General features: G+C 36.7%; 1 protein-coding gene across 15 annotated transcripts in view; it reads left to right on the forward strand.

Moving 5' to 3' along the window:
- Window positions 1-17,851, forward strand: part of PCDH15 (protocadherin related 15) — a 590,647-nt gene that overhangs the window by 471,083 nt on the left and 101,713 nt on the right. For all 15 annotated transcript variants that reach the window (XM_054728735.1, XM_054728734.1, XM_054728732.1 and 12 more), the window contains 2 exons: window positions 1,482-1,591; window positions 3,524-3,664. In XM_054728735.1, the coding sequence (XP_054584710.1) occupies window positions 1,482-1,591; window positions 3,524-3,664 (251 nt within the window). The remainder of the gene's footprint in view (window positions 1-1,481; window positions 1,592-3,523; window positions 3,665-17,851) is intronic.

Genomic DNA, 17,851 nt, shown 5'->3' on the forward strand with positions numbered 1-17,851 from the left:
TGTTTATGAAGGGTTATGTGTAATTTTCAAACTATATTTGTGTCTCAGTATCTATATATATAAAAGCCTAAGCGACCAAATGACCACTAGACTGGTCGCTATGACGCACACTGACCACCAGGGGGCAGACACTCAAGGCAGAAGCTGGCCTGTGGTGGTCAGTGCACTCCCACAGGCAACCTCCCACAACCTGTCAGCTCCAATCGGCCCCAATCGCCAGCCAGACCGAGGGACCCCACCCGTGTACATATTTGTGCACCGGGCCTCTAGTTTGTTATAAAAGGCTTCAATAAAGACACAATTATATAATTGCTCTAGACTAGAAGAACTGAAAAAATTGGGATTAAAATGAGGGGTAATGCCCTAACTGGTTTGGCTCAGTGGATAGAACATTGGCCTGCAGACTCAAGGGTCCCAGGTTCGATTCCGGTCAAGGGCATGTACCTTGGTTGAGGGCACATCCCCAGTAGGGGGTGTGCAGGAGGCAGCTGATCGATATTTCTCTCTCATAGATGTTTCTAACTCTCTATCCCTCTCCCTTCCTCTTTGTAATAAATCAATAAAATATATATATTAAAAAAATGAGGGGTAACATTAAAAGTGTAAGTATTGAAAGAAAAATACCATATGAAAGAAATGGCAATAGGATTTATCTTAGCGGTTTGAGAAAAGAAACTAAAGCTTATTAGGAACCAGATGAGTTAGACAGATTGACTAGACTACAAAAAGACTCAGAGATATTATTAGAAATTATATTTAATAATTTTCTAAATTTATTGGAGCTGAATGATACAAACCTGTGAATTATAAAAGTGAGATTATTTAAATTAATTTATGCCAGTAAAGTTATGATAGCCTAGTTAGAGTGACCAATATTGCCTAATGAAATTGAGATTTTGAGAATTATATAATGAGTTGTTGAAAATATATTTTTGATTTAAATATGTATCATAGTGTGGCTACAGCTAAGCAAAATAAGTATGTAATTTCAAAAGGACTGTACATTTTTTGATACTATCTATTCAAATACTTTTAGTATAGTTAGAGCTTTGCAATGGAGCAAGAAAAAAGATGAGAAAGAGACATTTGGAAGCCATTTGCTTAAATATGATAACATCAACAAAACAATAGCAACATTTTACTCTGGCAGTTGAGATAGCAAATTGTATCTCTCTGTTGTTTTCAGTCTGGAAGGTGCTTTAGAGACAAGTGAAAAGAATTTTTAATGATATTTGGCAAATAATAAAGTAGTATGTTCCATCTTAAAAACAATGGAAGTGACGACATTATTAAAAGAGCATTTGCATCATTTTGAACAATTTTTAGGGTTGGAGTCAATGTACTTTCTGAAAAACTTCAGAAAATATTATTATTCACATAAAGTCACACACACACACAAACTAACATTCTATTATTAAATTCAAAACTCCATCCTGGCAAAATGGGCAATAAAAAATTAATTATTTTCTCTAAACCTGCAGGCCTCCTCCAGTAAGTGAACTTGCTGCCCGGGGGACTGCGGTGGGTGTAATTTCTGCTGCGGCCGTCAATCAGAGTATTGTGTACTCCATTGTTTCAGGGAATGAAGAGGGTGAGTAGATGTTTAGTCTGAGTTTTTACCATAAACTAATCAACTTAGATTTGGAATTAATTTCAGATTGAATTATTGTTTACTCTATATTTAAAAAAAACATTTCCGGCTTAAATATAATTGGTAATTATGTGCTGAATCTGATTAAAAATCCAGTTACATTAATGAAAGTGATCCCCCCCACCCCACCAGGAAATACCAAATATCTAATTCTGGCAGTCTTCTCCTGCTTCTCATTTAAGGATACTTTAATGACATTTCTTCAAATTTAATGTAGGATACTTTCAGCTTTAAGTTATAGTTATTGCCTTCCAGGTGTCTCTTCCCACTACTTCGTACCATCTACCACCTGTACTCCGTGTCATATAGTAGCTAATCCTGAAGAAATTTTAGAACCATCAATGATTGTGAATGCCCAAAGAGGCACAGGCATGACAAAAGCCATGTATATTGTGTAATATTGTTCCTCAGACAGTTAAATTAGACATACAATTGACAACTGTAAGTAAACAAATAACAGGTTTTTGTGTACCCATCACGTTTCACTCAGAAGAGAATAGTTTGTGAGCCTCCAGGAATAAGTCCATAGCGCAGTCTTTATGACCCATTCTTTGTGTCACTGTTATCCACAAGTTAGTTGTCCTCTGCTTTTCCCTTTTGATGAACTGTATGCCTGGCATATTATAGGTAGCCAAAATGGTTAATATATATTTAATAAATGCATGAAGAATAAATATGAAATTAATTAATTAATGTTAAGACTGTTAAGCAGCATGCACAAAAATTGTAAAGGCCTTTTTTAAGTGTTACAACAACCAACCATTACAAGAAATCGCTGTCCCTAAAGCAGTGCTCAACATCATACTTTTCTTATTGTTTCTTCTTTGTTTCTACTGCTATTCCTCCCCTCTAAACCTCACTAAACTTCCTTTTCCCTTGAACTTCCAGCATCTGACTGAACCTGTGATTTCTCAATCTGTTCTGATACTTCTTTCTGTGATTCTGTCAGCTCTCTTCCTTGAAAAAAGCAGAGGGATTCTACCTATTACCCTTCTTACCCCACAATGACTATTGTTACAATTCATTGATTTTTAATTTATTCAACATATATTTATTGATTTATTTAAAAAGTATTTATTGAGCACCTATTAGATACTAAGTGATCTTCCAGCCATGAGGGATAGAGCAGTGAATAAAAAAGATAGATCCTTGCCCTCGTACAAATTATTAAACTGTTAAGTATATAGTATTTAGGCAGTAATAAATACTATGAAGAAAACTGAAGAGAAAAATATAACATGAGTACAAGAGGTGAGATAGTTTACAATTTACCAAAGTGCCCTGCTCTTCCTTCAAATATATATTAAATGGGAAAATTCATTGAACAAATGAACATCAGAGCAAAGTATTTGAAGCTATTTAAAATAATAAACCATATTTTCTAAATAATCACCATGTCTTTCCCTAAGGTGTTCTTAGCAGGACACTAAATCTACAGGATAATAAGATTCATTAAATCATAAAAAGTATAATAATTTAATAAGATAATAAAATAGTTGGTTAAACAAAAGTAAATGGGTTTCTTTAAAACAGAATTTCTAAAAGTCTTTAGTATGGTAGAAGACCATTTGAATCTAGAGTGAGGGGTATAGTATATATTGCTCCTAAATGCAACTGATCACAGAAACATTGATTTCAAGAAGAATCTCAGAAAAAAATAGAATTTCAAGGCCTGTGATTAGGGTAATACTGATGTTTATAATTTCTGGAACATAAGTTTCCAAAGAGCTGAAATATAGTTTCCAAAAGCCAGCTTCTTATCCCTGTATGCACTACTACTAAAATTGTGTTTTGAACTCACAATGCCTTTTAAGAATTGTTTTTACTTGAAGTTTGAAGAAAATGACCAAATAATTTACATTTTAATTCTAGGTAAGTTTGGAATTAATAACATCACGGGTGTTATCTATGTGAATGACCTTCTGGACTATGAAACAAGGACAAGCTATGTACTTCGCGTCCAAGCTGATTCTCTGGAAGTGGTCCTCGCCAATCTCCGAGTTCCTTCAAAAAGTAAGTTATATTATTTAAAGATTTTAAAATAAATGTATGGTGTTTCTGCTCATCTTACTTTAATTTATAAATGTATATATTACAATTGACATACAATATTATATTAGTTTCAGGTGTATAACCCTGTGATTCTGCATTTATATAGCTTATGAAGTGATCACCGTGATAAATCAAGTGCTCATCTGATACCATATGTACTAGTAGTTATTACAATATTATTATGTTCCCTATACTGTACTGTACATTCTTGTAAGTACTCTTTAACTACCAATTTGTACTTCTAAATTCCTTCTCCTTTTTCACCCATCCCCCCAACCCCTCTTTCACCTGGCAGCCATAAGAATGTTCTTTGTATCTATGAGTCCACTTCTGTTCTCTCGTTTGATTATTTTGTTTTTAGATTCCACATATTATTGAAATAATCTGACGTTTTTCTTTCTCTGACTTATTACACTCAGCACAATACCCTCTAGGTCCATTGTTGCACATAGCACTATTTCAGTATTTTTTAGGGCTGAATCATAATCCATTGTGTGTTTGCACTACTTCCTTATCCATTCTTGTAGTGTGGACACTAAGGTCCCTTCCATATCTTGGCTATTGTAAATAATGCTGCAATAAACATTTGGATGTATATGTCTTTTTGATTCTGTGTTTTGGGTTTCTTTAAATAAATACCCAGAAGTGGAGTTGCTTGGTGATCCTCCTTTGTCTCTGGTTATAGCCTTGTTAAAATTTATTGTGTCTGGAATAATTATTGCTACACAGCTTTTTGTTTACATTTTCACGAAATATCTTTTTCCATCCCTTTATATTCAGACTGTGTGTCTTTCAATCTGAAGTGTATCTCTATAAGGATCTTATTTTGTTATCCATTAAGATATCATAATATGTCTTTTAATTGGAGAATTTAATATATTTACATTTTAAGTAGTTTTGATAAAATATGAGTTTATTGACATTTTATTATTTATACTTTTTAGTTGTTTTTTTTTTTTCCCTTTTTCTTCTTAGAGAAGACCCTTTAACATTTCTTGTAATACTGGTTTGATAGTGATGAACTCCTTTAGCTTTTCTTGTCTGGGAAGCTCTTTATCTGTCCCTCAATTGTAAATGACAGTTTTTTCTGGGGAGAGTAATCTTGGTTGTAGGTACTTGCTTTTCATCACTTTGACTATTTTATGCCAATCCCTTCTGGCCTACATAGTTTCTTTGGAGAAATCAGCTGACAGTCTTATGGGAGCTCTTTATAGGTAACTAACTGCTTTTCTCCTGTTGCTTTTAAGATTCTCTCTTTGTCTTTAACCTTTGACATTTTAATTATGTGTCTTGGTGTGGGCCTCTTTGGATGTATCTTGTATGGTACTCTCTGTGCTTCCTGGTCTTATATGTCTATTTCTTTCACCAAGTTAGGAAAGTTTTCTGTCATTTTTTTTTTTTCAGATAAGTTTTCAGTTTCTTGCTCTTTCTTTCTCTCTCTCTCTCTCTCTCTCTCTCTCTCTCTCTCTCTCTCTCTCCTCATTCTGGCATTCCAATGTTATACATGTTGGTATGTTTGAAGTTGTCTAAGAGGTTCCTTATGCTATTCTCATTTTTTGGATTATTTTTTCTTTTTGCTGTTTTGATTGTTTTCTGCTTCCTTATATTCCAAATCACTAATTTGGTTCTCTGCTTTATCTGCTCTACTGTTAAATACCTGTAATTTAGTCTACATTTTCATGTCCCTTTTTTAAGCTGTTGAAGTTCTCACAAAGTTTCTTAAGCTTTCTTATATCCATTGTTTTTAACTCTGTATCTGGTGGTTTGCTTGCCTCCGTTTTATTTAATTCCTATTCTGGAGATTTCTCCTGTTCTTTTATTTGGAACACTAAAGGCCCAATGCATGAAATTTGTGCACTGTGGGGGGGGGGGGGTCCCTCAGCCCAGCCTGCCCCTTCTCACAGTCCAGGATCCCTCAGGGGATGTCCTACTGACGGCTTAGGCTGGGGAATGGGCCTAAGCCGCAGTCTGGCCTCCTTCTGTGGGAGGTGACTGGGCTGATCAGGGAAGGTACCACCCCTATCACTCCGTTGCTGCTGTCATTGCCAGCTGCCACAGCTGCCAAGTTGTTTTCATTAACACGGACTCCAGTCCCTTCACCACAAAAAAAAAGTCTGTGTCTGCTCCAGGCCTGCTCAAGCTGCGCCATGGCAACTCGGGCAGGCCCCCCTGTCTGTGTTCCCGCCCACCAGCTCCTGCCTGCGTGTGCCTCCGTCAGGAGTGGCCTCCACCTCCAAGGCAGTGTGACATTAGTGCTGGGCAGGCCTGCGCGTACCTCCACTGGGGGCGGAAGTCCCCGCCCACCAGCTCCTGTGCACACACAGCCTGTTAACCGGTCGTGACTGGGACACCGTTAGGACCAATTAGCATATTACCTCTTTATATATATATAGATGTTTCTTTGTCTACTCATTTCACTGCTTCCTTGTATTTGTTTCTATATATTAGGTAGATCTGCTACATCCCCTGGACTTGGTAGAGTGGTCTTAAGTAGTAGGTGTCCTGTAGGGCTCAGTAATGCAGCCTCCCCAGTCACTGAACTGGGTACTTTAGGTGTACCCCCTGTGTGCACTGTCCTGTTGTAGTTGAGCCTTGATTGCGGTTTGCATGTTCCTTGGAGCTATTGAACCCCCAGGCTGATTTGCGGCAGGGACTAGCTGTGGCTGCAGCAAAGGGCCTGCTATGCAGAGTCTGACCCCATGGAGCAGGACTTGCTTCAATGGGGCTTTGGTGACCACCAAATCTGCCCCTTTAGGTGTGGCTTGTGGAGGTGGTTAGGTTGTAATCTGGCATGGTCTGAAGCTGTACACCAGATGCATTGGCTCTGGGGCCTCCCGGGAGGTGCACAGTCAGCCACCACTTGTGTTGAGCCAGGGCCACCCAGCATGAGCTACAGATCAGTATGAAAATGGCTGCTATTTGTGCTGGGCTTGAAGGTACCCAGGAGAGATCAAGCTGTGGACCAAGACTAGCTGCCACTAGTGCCAGACCTGAGGCCACTTAACAAGACATATGTGGTACACAGAGGCCAGATGCTGGTTTTTGCTTGTTTGTCTTTTTGTTTGTTGATAGAGATTTTAGGAAAATCCAAAGCATGAACCAAGAGAGGCCATTTGTTTGGAAAAGCCACTGGAAATAGCTTGGGTGAACCTGCAACTTATATGGGGTGGGGTCTCAGGGAATCACCAGAGCTGGGTGAACAGTGTTAGCTAGAGTGATGGAAACTCAGATTTGATGTCCGTCTACCTGTTTAGTGAGGATATGGCTCAGCAAGGGAACAATGCCCTCTGCCAGCATTTCTGTTTGGGAGAAAGATGTCCCTTCAGTCTTGCCCTGATGCCAGCCAAAGAATTCAGTTTCTCCCTACATGTCCCTGGTGCTTTTCCAGCTGTTGCCCCAGTGCTGGAACTTAGAGCAAGTGAGTCCGAGCAAGTACATATGTGGCTCCTTCTAAAGGAACACCTGTGACTCCAGTATTCTTCAATCTCACTCAGCCACAATCTCTGCTGGTTTTCACAACCAGAAGGTTTAGGGACTTCTCTTCCCAGCACTGGAGCCCTGGGCTGGGGGTTCTGATGTAGGGCCAGGAACCCCTTACTCCTTAGGAGAGACCTCTGCTGCTGAGATATCCCTCCTGATTTTTAACCACCACAGCCCTTTTCATGTCTCTCTTTCTCCTACCAGTCTCAATGTGGCTTCTTCTTTATATCCTTAATAATAGGACTTCTGTTCAGCTAGCTTTCAGGCAGTTCTGAATGATGGTTGTTCTGTAATTCAGTTGTAATTTTGATGGGGTTGTGGGAGGTTTTGAGTAACAAGTTTATTTGCACCGCCATCTTGACTGAACTCAGCTCATTTTCTAATGAATTCCACATCTAAAAGTTCTCAGTGAAAAATAAAGGAAGACCTTAATATTCAGGGATGTTTGTCCATTTATTTTAATTTCTAAAATATGACAATGCTGAAGTGATTTTATACTCCTAAATTGTCAAGGCAATAACATACTATTTCTAAAATTTGTGTACAATATTATAGAATACCATCATTATCTGTGTATGTTAGATGATAAACATTATTTCATCCCACTGTGAGGTTCTGGCTAGCCCTCTGGAATGTAGTATATTTTTAATGAGTGCATAACCACTTGATATTCTGTGAATTGTGTGGCTTCTGGTACTTATATATTTTCTTATAATAGAGGAAAACACATATTAAAATTAATGACTAATATTTATCATAATTTATATGCTGCATTATAAGTAATTCACACCCATTTCTAGGAGATGAGAAACATTAGTTTCGCTACAAGGACATGATAAGGAAAGTTTAAGTGATTTTCAAACATAACACTTATCAGTAAATGAAAAGTTGACGTTTTAGGCTCACAACTTTTGATTCCAAAATCTTTCTTCAACATTCCAGTGTCATATAGTTCATGCACACAGATGAACAAGTAAAAGCCAGTTTGTGAAGGGGGCCAGCACAGATTCTGAGAGCTGTTACTAGCAATGGATAAATTCTATTCTTTTCCATTCACAGCCATAATACTCCTTTGCATTTAAGTAATCCATCTTCCTTTTCTTTTTTCTTTTTCTATAGTCACACCAAAATTTTTAGAATCTAGGAAACCCAAGAAAACCAAATTTAATGTATCCATTAAAATAGAGTCTCAGATAGTGTGTGAAGAGTGAAACAGGATCTGAAACACTTATCTTTTACTCTGGGGCCATTCCTAGACATCCTATCACTCCATCAATCAACATTTTGAGAAGGGGAAAGAGGAAAAAAGAAGAGAGCATGAGAGCTAGAGCACACATATGGATGTCAGAGGGAGAGAGCCCAGGCCTTATAAGAAAAAGGAGAACAAGATGGGAGTAAAAGGCTGAAGATGCATTATAGAATTTTCTGTCTCAGTTCAGCTCTTCATGACCATAAATAATAAAGCACTCCTTTGCATTTACTTCAAATTTCACTTACTGATCTAGTGTCGAGGGCTGCACAGGTATAACCACATCATTTTAAAGAAATATTTTTCAAGAAATATCTCTGATTTCTAGGAATAGAAATATATTTAGTTCTTTTATGTGAATATAATACAACTACCCTCATTACTGTAATTTGAATGTAAATCTAAGGCTAATAATAATTTACCTAATGCACACATGAATGCTTATATGTGCCCTATTATTCATGTAGAGGTAAGACCGAATAGCCAGTTCATAAATTATATTCTTGGAAATGCATAAAGCCTAAAAGCTAAATGTTAGTTTGTTTAATGCCCGGTTCTTGGCTATTGTTATTAACATTTCAAGACTAACCTTTGCCTCTTGAGTGTGAAGTACAAACTCATGTATTTTTAACACATTTCACTTATTAAGGACTGTTGATGACTTATAATAAATTCCTAGCCATTAGCTATGCAAATAAGTTCATTATGTAAATTAAGGTTAATTAATTAATTGTCTAAAAGTTCATCCCTTCTTCAGAATTAGCTGCCCTGTGCTCTTTAGCTCTTCCACATATCATGGGGATACGATAGTAAACAGAATGAATTTAATTCATTAAATAAATATTTTCTTGTGATTTCTTTACCAAAAAGTTACTAATGAAGCTATTTTTAAAGTAAGTTTTATAACTATGCTGTAACTAGATTTACTACTTAAATGCAAATTAATAATTAAAATAGGAAAATTTTGGAATTTATTTCACAAATTTGATAGCAGCAGTATTTAAAACATTTTAATCTTTTAGTATGGAACATTTCAAACATAAATAAAATTATAGAAACTATTATAATGCACCTCACTGTGTCAGCTTCCCAGATTCAATATTATCAAGGCCTGGGCACTCTTTCATCTCTACTTCCAGTTGCTTCCTCACTCTACTATTTTGAAGCAGAGCAGAAACATAATATTTCATCTGTAAATATTTCAATATGTACCTCTTACAGATAAATACTCTTAAAATTTATCACAATACCATTTTTACTCCTTCCCCAATTTAAAAAAAATTATCACTGGATATCAACAAATATCCAGTTAATATTCACATTAAAAATTTATTCACATCAGAATCTAAATAAGATTCATATATTGTAATTGGTTGATATGTCTTTAGAATTTCTTTTAATTTATAGGCTTCATCACTATTACACCTTTTTATTCACCTTAATATTTATTTTTTCAAAGAAACCAGATTTCTGAAGTCACTTCTGATGATTGTTTTCAGTGGACCATTTCATATTTTTCTGTCTCCTTTATTTCCTAAAAATTGGCAATTAGGCCCTAACCGGTTTGGCTCAGTGGATAGAGCATTGGCCTGTGGACTGAAAGGGTCCCAAGTTCGATTCCAGTCAAGAGCATGTACCTTGGTTGTGGGCACATCCCCAGTAGGGGGTGTGCAGGAGGCAGCTGATAGATGTTTCTCTCTCATCTGATGTTTCTAATCCTCTATTCCTCTCCCTTCCTCTCTGTAAAAAAATCAATAAAATATATATTTTTTTAAATTGGCAATTAGATCTGGAGTCCTGATTAGATCACTAAAGGTCCATGAATGTTGATAAAACACAAACAATTACTGGGCCTGAAAAGAAAAACCTTATTACTTATGAAAGTATTATCAGGAATATCAGCACAGCAATGAGCATAATGGCACAACTCCCTAAATTTCACAGGCAAAGTATAGGGCCAGATAACAGCTGCACATGATCGGCATGCACCCAGGAACTCTGAACTTAGAGACTCTGCCACTTTATAGAAAGCAATCACAAGTCTTTCTCAAACTGCCCTAGCTAGTTTGGCTCAGTGGATAGAGCATTGGCCTGCAGATTAAGGGGTCCTGAGTTCTATTCTTTCTGGTCAAGGGCACATGCCTGGGTTGTGGGCTCAATCCCCAATAGGGAATATGCAGGAGGCAGCTGATCAATGATTCTCTCCTCATTGATGTTTCTCTCCCTCTCCCTCTTCTCTGAAATAAATAAAAATGTATTTAAAAAAAAAAAGAGGAGAGGTAGGCTAAATGCTGGACTACATGAGGCATCTCTACAAACTTTATCTCACTTTTCAAAATTGCCAGCTGCATAAACAGTCCTACATCCCAAGTAAAAAAATGGTCAGGGCATTGCAACCTTTGCACACTCAGCAAAATGTATAGAAGCACAAGCTGCCCGAGGTGTAATGCCTCCCAATATCTGGCTATCCAAATCTGCCTGTATCTTATGAGAGAGGATTCCACAAGATTCAGACATTACATTGTCACCTTAATCAATTTCCTCAAATATTTAAATACATTTTTGAACCCAAGGGTATTTGAAATATTTGTTGAACCAGTGGAATTGTTTCACAGTTGATGAATATGGGAGTTTTGTAGTCTCTAACTTTCACATTATGTTAGCTGTTACTAAGTTAATAATTTTCCCTCCAGTGCTGTAGATCTTTTTATTCAGATCTTCTAGATACCTTTTTCCCTTTCTTAACTACTGGCTTTTATCTTTTAAACTGAGCTAGTCAATTTTAGAAGTAGTGGCAACATAATAAATATATGATCAACCGAATGAATTATGAATAAAATAACCCAAGGTAACAGAAAATATTTTTAAAGAGCACATTTTTCCAAGAATTTATTTTTAAAAATTATATAGAGAAAGTTTAAGTAATTTTGGTCTACTACTTCATTAGATTAGTGCTAAAATAAAAGTAGTAAAGATAAAATATATCCCAATAAATCGCAAATATAATATATCTCTTAAGTTGTTTTCTATTCAACAATCTCTAGGCTGAACACATCACTGACTATTGGTTTAAAACCTACAGAAATGGCTGGTGGCAGTACACAATTCAGCTTAGTACAGAAGAGGAAACAACCAACATATGAGTGATCAGAGAAGAATTTTCAAATGGGTTGCCCTTTGATCTCTATTCATAAGAATGAGTAGAAAAGGTTTGAAAGGACAGTTCCAAGGACAGAAAGCATATATTAGAATTGACAAAAAAATAAATATTAAACTGGAACTTTAAACAAAAGTACCAAGAAACAATAGACCTAAAATTACCAAGAAATGTGCAAGAAATAGATAACAGATTATCAAGGATATTTAACATAAGAACAAAGAGCACAACAATTAACTGCGCTAAACACTCTTACTCCCAAAGAGAATAAAAAGGGTCAAGCAAACAGCTTTAGAAATTATTTTGTGTGAAATATTCCTGTGGGGGAAAAATCATAAAGATGTATTTGCATTCTCTTTCACAATATGCTCATTCCCGGAAATGGGGGATTGTGGTATTCTTCCATCTCAAGTTTAATGTTGTCAACTAGAGTAAGACCACTATGTATTACTGTGTGTTAGGGGGGCACACAGTCTTTTCCAACCTCTTTTCCAAACGTAATATTAAAATGGTTATGGAATTTTATTTATACAGTAGAGGCCCGGTACACAAAATTTGTGCACTGTGGGGGGAGGGGATCCCTCAGCCCAGCCAGCACACTATTGAATCTGGGAACCCTCAGGGGATGTCTGGGATCGGGCCTAAACCAGCAGTCGGACATCCCTCTCACAATCTGGGACTGCTGACTCCCAATTGCTCGCCTGCCTGCCAGCCTGATCACCCCTAACAACTCCCCTGCCAGCCTGATTGACACCTAACTGCTGCCCTGCCAGCCTGATTTCCCCCAACTGCCCTCCCCTGCTGGCCTCGTAACCCCCAACTGCCCTCCCCTGCTGGCCTGATCGCCCACAACTGCCCCCCCCTGCCGACCTGGTAACCCCCAACTGCCCTCCCCTGCCGGCCTGGTAGCCCCCAACTGCCCTCGCCTGCTGGCCTGATCACCCACAACTGCACTCTCCTGCCAGCCATCTTGTGGCAGCCATCTTTGACCACATGGGGGCAGCCATCTTTGACTACATGGGGGTGGCCATCTTGTGTGACAGTGTGAGGGTCAATTTGCATATTACCTCTTTGTTATATAGGATTTCTAAAACCAAACACATGGAGACAATGTTCTTCCATTGGCCCCAAAATTGATTTTTTTAAACTGGTGACAATGATGTGCTATCAGCCATTCTTAATTACAGTATAGATTATAATATATGCATGCATATGTAATACGATGGGAAAATCATCTTTCCTGAGGAAAACATTTTTATTGCTTCCATGTGCAATTAGTGGATTCATATCTGAGACCTCTTAGGTAATCCAGACGGTAAACTATAGAGCTGAAAAGCTATTATGATGGCTGGAGCAGAAGGGCAATTACAGCTCTGTTAAGATAAGCCTGTACTCATAGAATTATGCAAGCACAGTGCCTGTGAAAGTTACCCAAGGTCCAGATTTGGGACACATGTTGATGATAGTTTTTGTAGGTCCTGTTTAGTAGGGTCACCTGGAGGAGTGATGAGAATGCAAAAAGCAAAAGCTGGGGATGGACTACTGAATTTCTACTGACATGACAAGTAGAATTTATTGAAATGCACTCTCAAAATCAAGTCACTGCAGGAGAGCATGCAGGAGAACATTGAAAAGTGTTTGTCTTATTGACACTGTTTTAAACACAAGTCTGACCCAAAAATGTTCAACCATTTCACTATTTAAGTTGAAACTTTCCTTCTTACTGTACTAATCTTTCTTCCTCAATCACCAATGCCAGATGATGGCAGCCTCAGTGTTAAAAAGAAAACAGCTACCAGGCTGGGCTGGTGTTGCTCAGTGGTTGAACATCAACCAATGAACCAGGAGGTCACTAAGCAATTCATGGTCAGGTTACATGCCCAGACGGTGGATTCAGTCCCCAGTAGGGGGCGTGCAGGAGGCAGCCAATCAATGATTCTTTCCAGTCTAATTCAATCTCTCCTGGGTTTAGAATAGAATGCTATTTTTATGTAGAATAATATGCATCTTTATAGCTCAATTTGATATATGGATTGCTACAATTGAAGTGTAATTTTTCTTTTATGCTAAAGTTATAATTACCTTTAAAAGTGGAAGAAAACATTCATAGCTTTCTATAAATAATGTCCTTGTGTTTTGACTCTGTAAGTGTCCTTTCAATCAGGAATAAAAGGACAATTAAGGTAACCTTAAACTGGTAAAACAACTCAGATGCTATTGATTTCATTTTATGGTTTTGCTTTAGGGTACAGCTTGCAATACATCTCATTTTCTTGACTTTTCTAATTCCAAACAAAAGGTCTGTGACAAATAATGCTGATGACTCTTTAATCGTGATTAACTGACTTACAAAAGCATTCCTCATAGAATTTGGGTAACAACATTGGAGTATGTCACATGTCATTTTTTTTCAGTCCTAAAATCCCAGGTATTTTCAAAACCTTGTATTTCTGCTATAAATACAGCAGTGGGAAAAAGTAGGTTTACAATTATAATGCAAATAAATAATACACTAATTAATAAATAAGAATACACTCTATTTTGCATACTCACAACTGTAAACCTACTTTTGCCCATACCTGTACAAGGTCACCATTTTAAAAACTATTCACACTTTATTAATTTAAAAATTGGAGACTATTTTAAGAAAACAGATACCAGAATATCCATTATGACTCTTCTTTTTTTGTCTCAGGTAGTATAGGCATCTTATTTAAAGACACACTTTGAAACAATTACATTTTTAATAAAATAAATATTTATCTGTCCACGAAGACAATTCAGTTGTGAAAAATAGCTTTGCTTGGAAATGTAATATTAAAATGGCTATGGAATTTTACTTATACATTTCTAAAACCAAACACATGGAGGCAATGTTTCTCCACTGCCCCCAAAATTGATTTTTTTGAACTGATGACAATGATGTGCTATCAGCCATTCTTAATTAGAGTATAGATTATAATATATACTTCTGCATTTGTAATATGATGGAAAAATCATGTTTCATGAGGAAAACATTTTTATTGCTTCCATGTGCAATTAAAATTAAAATATTTCAAAGTCAAGCAATCCATGAAATGGATCTCCTTAACTTATATCTAAAACTAAGCTCTGGGGCCTAAATCAAGGAGATAGAGTTTTTTTCATTCTTAGAAACTTCTGTTTAACTAACAGAGTTAGCAATTTAATTTTTCTTACATGTTTTAGTCTGAATTTCCAGAAATGAAAAACTAAAGTCTCTACCTTGATAAGATAGCATATAATTCATTATAGCTGTTAAAAATGTGGAGGAAAATTATCAGAATTTTTTTTTCTAAATACATTAATTCTTCAAATTGTTTATGAGTGCACTATTGGCCCTCTGCAATCTGTTACCATATAATCAAGTATATAAAGTAAGGCAGCTCTAGTCTTTTTAATATTGTGCTAAAGATTTAGTTAGCTTTTAGGTTGATTTTATTTCTTTTTACCTCATATAACAAATGGAAAGTGAACATTCTTTTTTCATAGTGACATATGCTATTTTGACTAGCCTTAACAAGCAGCTGAACTTTCCTGTTTGATTATGATAAGAAAATAAAAATACCATTAACTAGACAAAAATACATTTCAACATTATATTTAAATAAAAGAAAGAAGTATGGGGCAAAGTACCACACAGAAGTAATGATAGGAAGAACCGTTAGAAATTTTCATTTTCTTAACTTTAGTGGCGTTCTTGATCCTGCTTTGTATTTTCTCAATTTCTATGTTGATAGAGTTATTTTCCCCTTAATCTCAAGGAATAGCTACACCTTGATTGTTTTTGCTTGAAAATATTTCTTCTAAAATGTCCTTCCTTCATTGTTTGCCAGATAACAAGGCTCCTATTTTACAAGGCTCAGTTTAAAAGTCACCTCATTTTTGAAACTTTCCTAAATCACCCATAGTCCCTGTAATACGGAGAACATATACACCTGGCTTGTGAGTTCTCAAAGGCAAGGATCCAGTACCATCCAAGTTTGTTCTGCCTGGTTTCCATCACAGGAACACAGGCACTATGTGGGTGATTTCAGAAAAGATAAACTTCGAAATAGATCCTGAAGGAGAGAACAGTATAGGTGACAGTCTGGACGGAGGTGGACACGATCTATTTCAGGGGCAAATAGTGAACACTCTTTTACTTGCACAGTAGAGAATTAGCCTAGTAAATTATGTTTGATGCTGAGGGCAAGAAGAGTTTGGCATCCAAAAATATGCCTTTTGGGATGTTATTTTAAGCTGGTCATTTTAAAGAAAAGAACAATTCTGGAAAAATCGTTGACCTTCTCCCCTAACTAAGTAAACAAATGTAGATAAAGTACCTGCTCCAGGAAGGGTGCTACTAGCATAGCTACCCAGAGTTTAAGATGAACTAGGTGTGATAGGGCGGGACCTAGCAAGGCCCAGTTGGTCAGTGCTCTCTGTGTCCCATTGCTAAGGATGGCCCAGCAAACATGTGTTTCCTTTTCCAGCTCCCTGTGAAATGTCTTCCTGTCCTTGAGGCCCCAATCCACAAAACCCCCTTCTCCTGAGCTCAGGATGGCATGTAAGCCTTAATTGCCCAATCTGTTCTCAGATCTCATTTTCTTATGAAACCCACATATGTACGTACATAAGAAATTTAGTAGTTTTTCTCCTGTGAACCTGTCTCAGGTTAATTTGATTATTAGTCCAGCCAGAAGAATTTATAAGGTAGAAGGAAAATTAATTTTCCCACTGCACAATGCCATGCTCTGATCAGTTGTCTATTAGAAATGCTATCATGTTATCTATTACTCTACTGAACTTTACATTCTTGACATTTATTATTTACATTAAAAATCATATTGCTCTTCCCCTTAGATCTTCTGATTGACTGGCCAACATTTACATAATTCTGACTTGGACTAATTAATAGAGGTATAATTTTATAATTCCTCTCAGTGATTGTGAATTGCATTGTATTTATAAAACATTTTATGAGACAAACATATGAAGTGCTAGAGATACGGCCAAATAACAGAACCTACTGTGTTCTAAAATAAAATAAAAAACCCACATAAACAGCAGAAGATACTGGGAATGTGCTATTTTGATCCTCAAATCAGATATCACTTATTATCTTTGATTATATTACATGGATTGGTAAAGGCTTTGGGAGTCCCCTCATAATTAGTATTACTCTTAATGCTAGTGTTCTTAATTACAATTATGTAGCGTCAAGATAATTTATATAACAGACATAAATATGGGAAAATGTAGGATACAAAAAAGAAAAGTAGATAGGACTTGATTACTGACCTTGAAGAGAAAGAAATAAAACAACGATGAATTTATACTTTGGATCCTGGGTAACATAAATTAAATCTAGAATGTAGTTAGAAATGAGGAACTGAACATTTAAAGATATTCAAAGTTGGGCATTTAGATTTAGGAAGCAATCATATAGAATGATGACTCTGACCAAGGTATTATTATGCAAAGGCTCACTAGCATCACATGGTATAAATGTAAAATGAGATTTACTGGTAATTAGGGAAATCAGGTAGAAAGGCATCAAATTAAAAAAAAAAAAAAAGGCATTTCTACCTGCCATAACCCACAGAGAGAAGAACCTAAATTGTACACATCTGAACACAACATAAAAGGAGCTAAAAGCAGCAGACTTAAAATAGTACTACTCTATACATTTAAAGGGACTTTTGAAATGAGATAAGATTCATTGACCTTGTAACAATGGGAACTTCCTGGTCAAGGAAACCTGTCCAAAAGCAGAGGAGCTGAAGCTAAGCAGCTGGTATCAGGGAGAGGCAGTTTAGATGCATTGAGCTAACCCAGATCCAATGACCTACTTACTTGTTTACCTGTCAAAAAAAGGAAAATTAATGGGCCTCCCGGGCCATCTGGCTCTGTCACTCTGAGAGACAAGAAAAAAGAGCAAAAGACTGAATTTGAAGAAGCCCTTCATGTAATGAATGAGGAAAGAAACAGCCACCAAAATGGCCATGGAAAAAAAGGAGCAAAATATTGTGATGATGGCCCGTTAGCCAAAAGAGAAGTTTCAAGAGATATAGAGGATAGTGAAAACATCAAATGTTACTGATGTTCAAGAAAATATACAACTGAAGAAAGTATGTTCAATGACACTTAGTTGGGCCATACAGAAACTACAGTTAATGTCAAATAAAGAGAGAAGACTTGTACTGTATGTGAAAGAAACAGGGAAATTATACTACCTAAAGGATTTCTTGGTTTTCCCTGC

The sequence above is a fragment of the Eptesicus fuscus genome, chromosome 17 (assembly GCF_027574615.1).
Source record: "Eptesicus fuscus isolate TK198812 chromosome 17, DD_ASM_mEF_20220401, whole genome shotgun sequence".
Classification (NCBI taxonomy): Eukaryota; Metazoa; Chordata; class Mammalia; order Chiroptera; family Vespertilionidae; genus Eptesicus; species Eptesicus fuscus.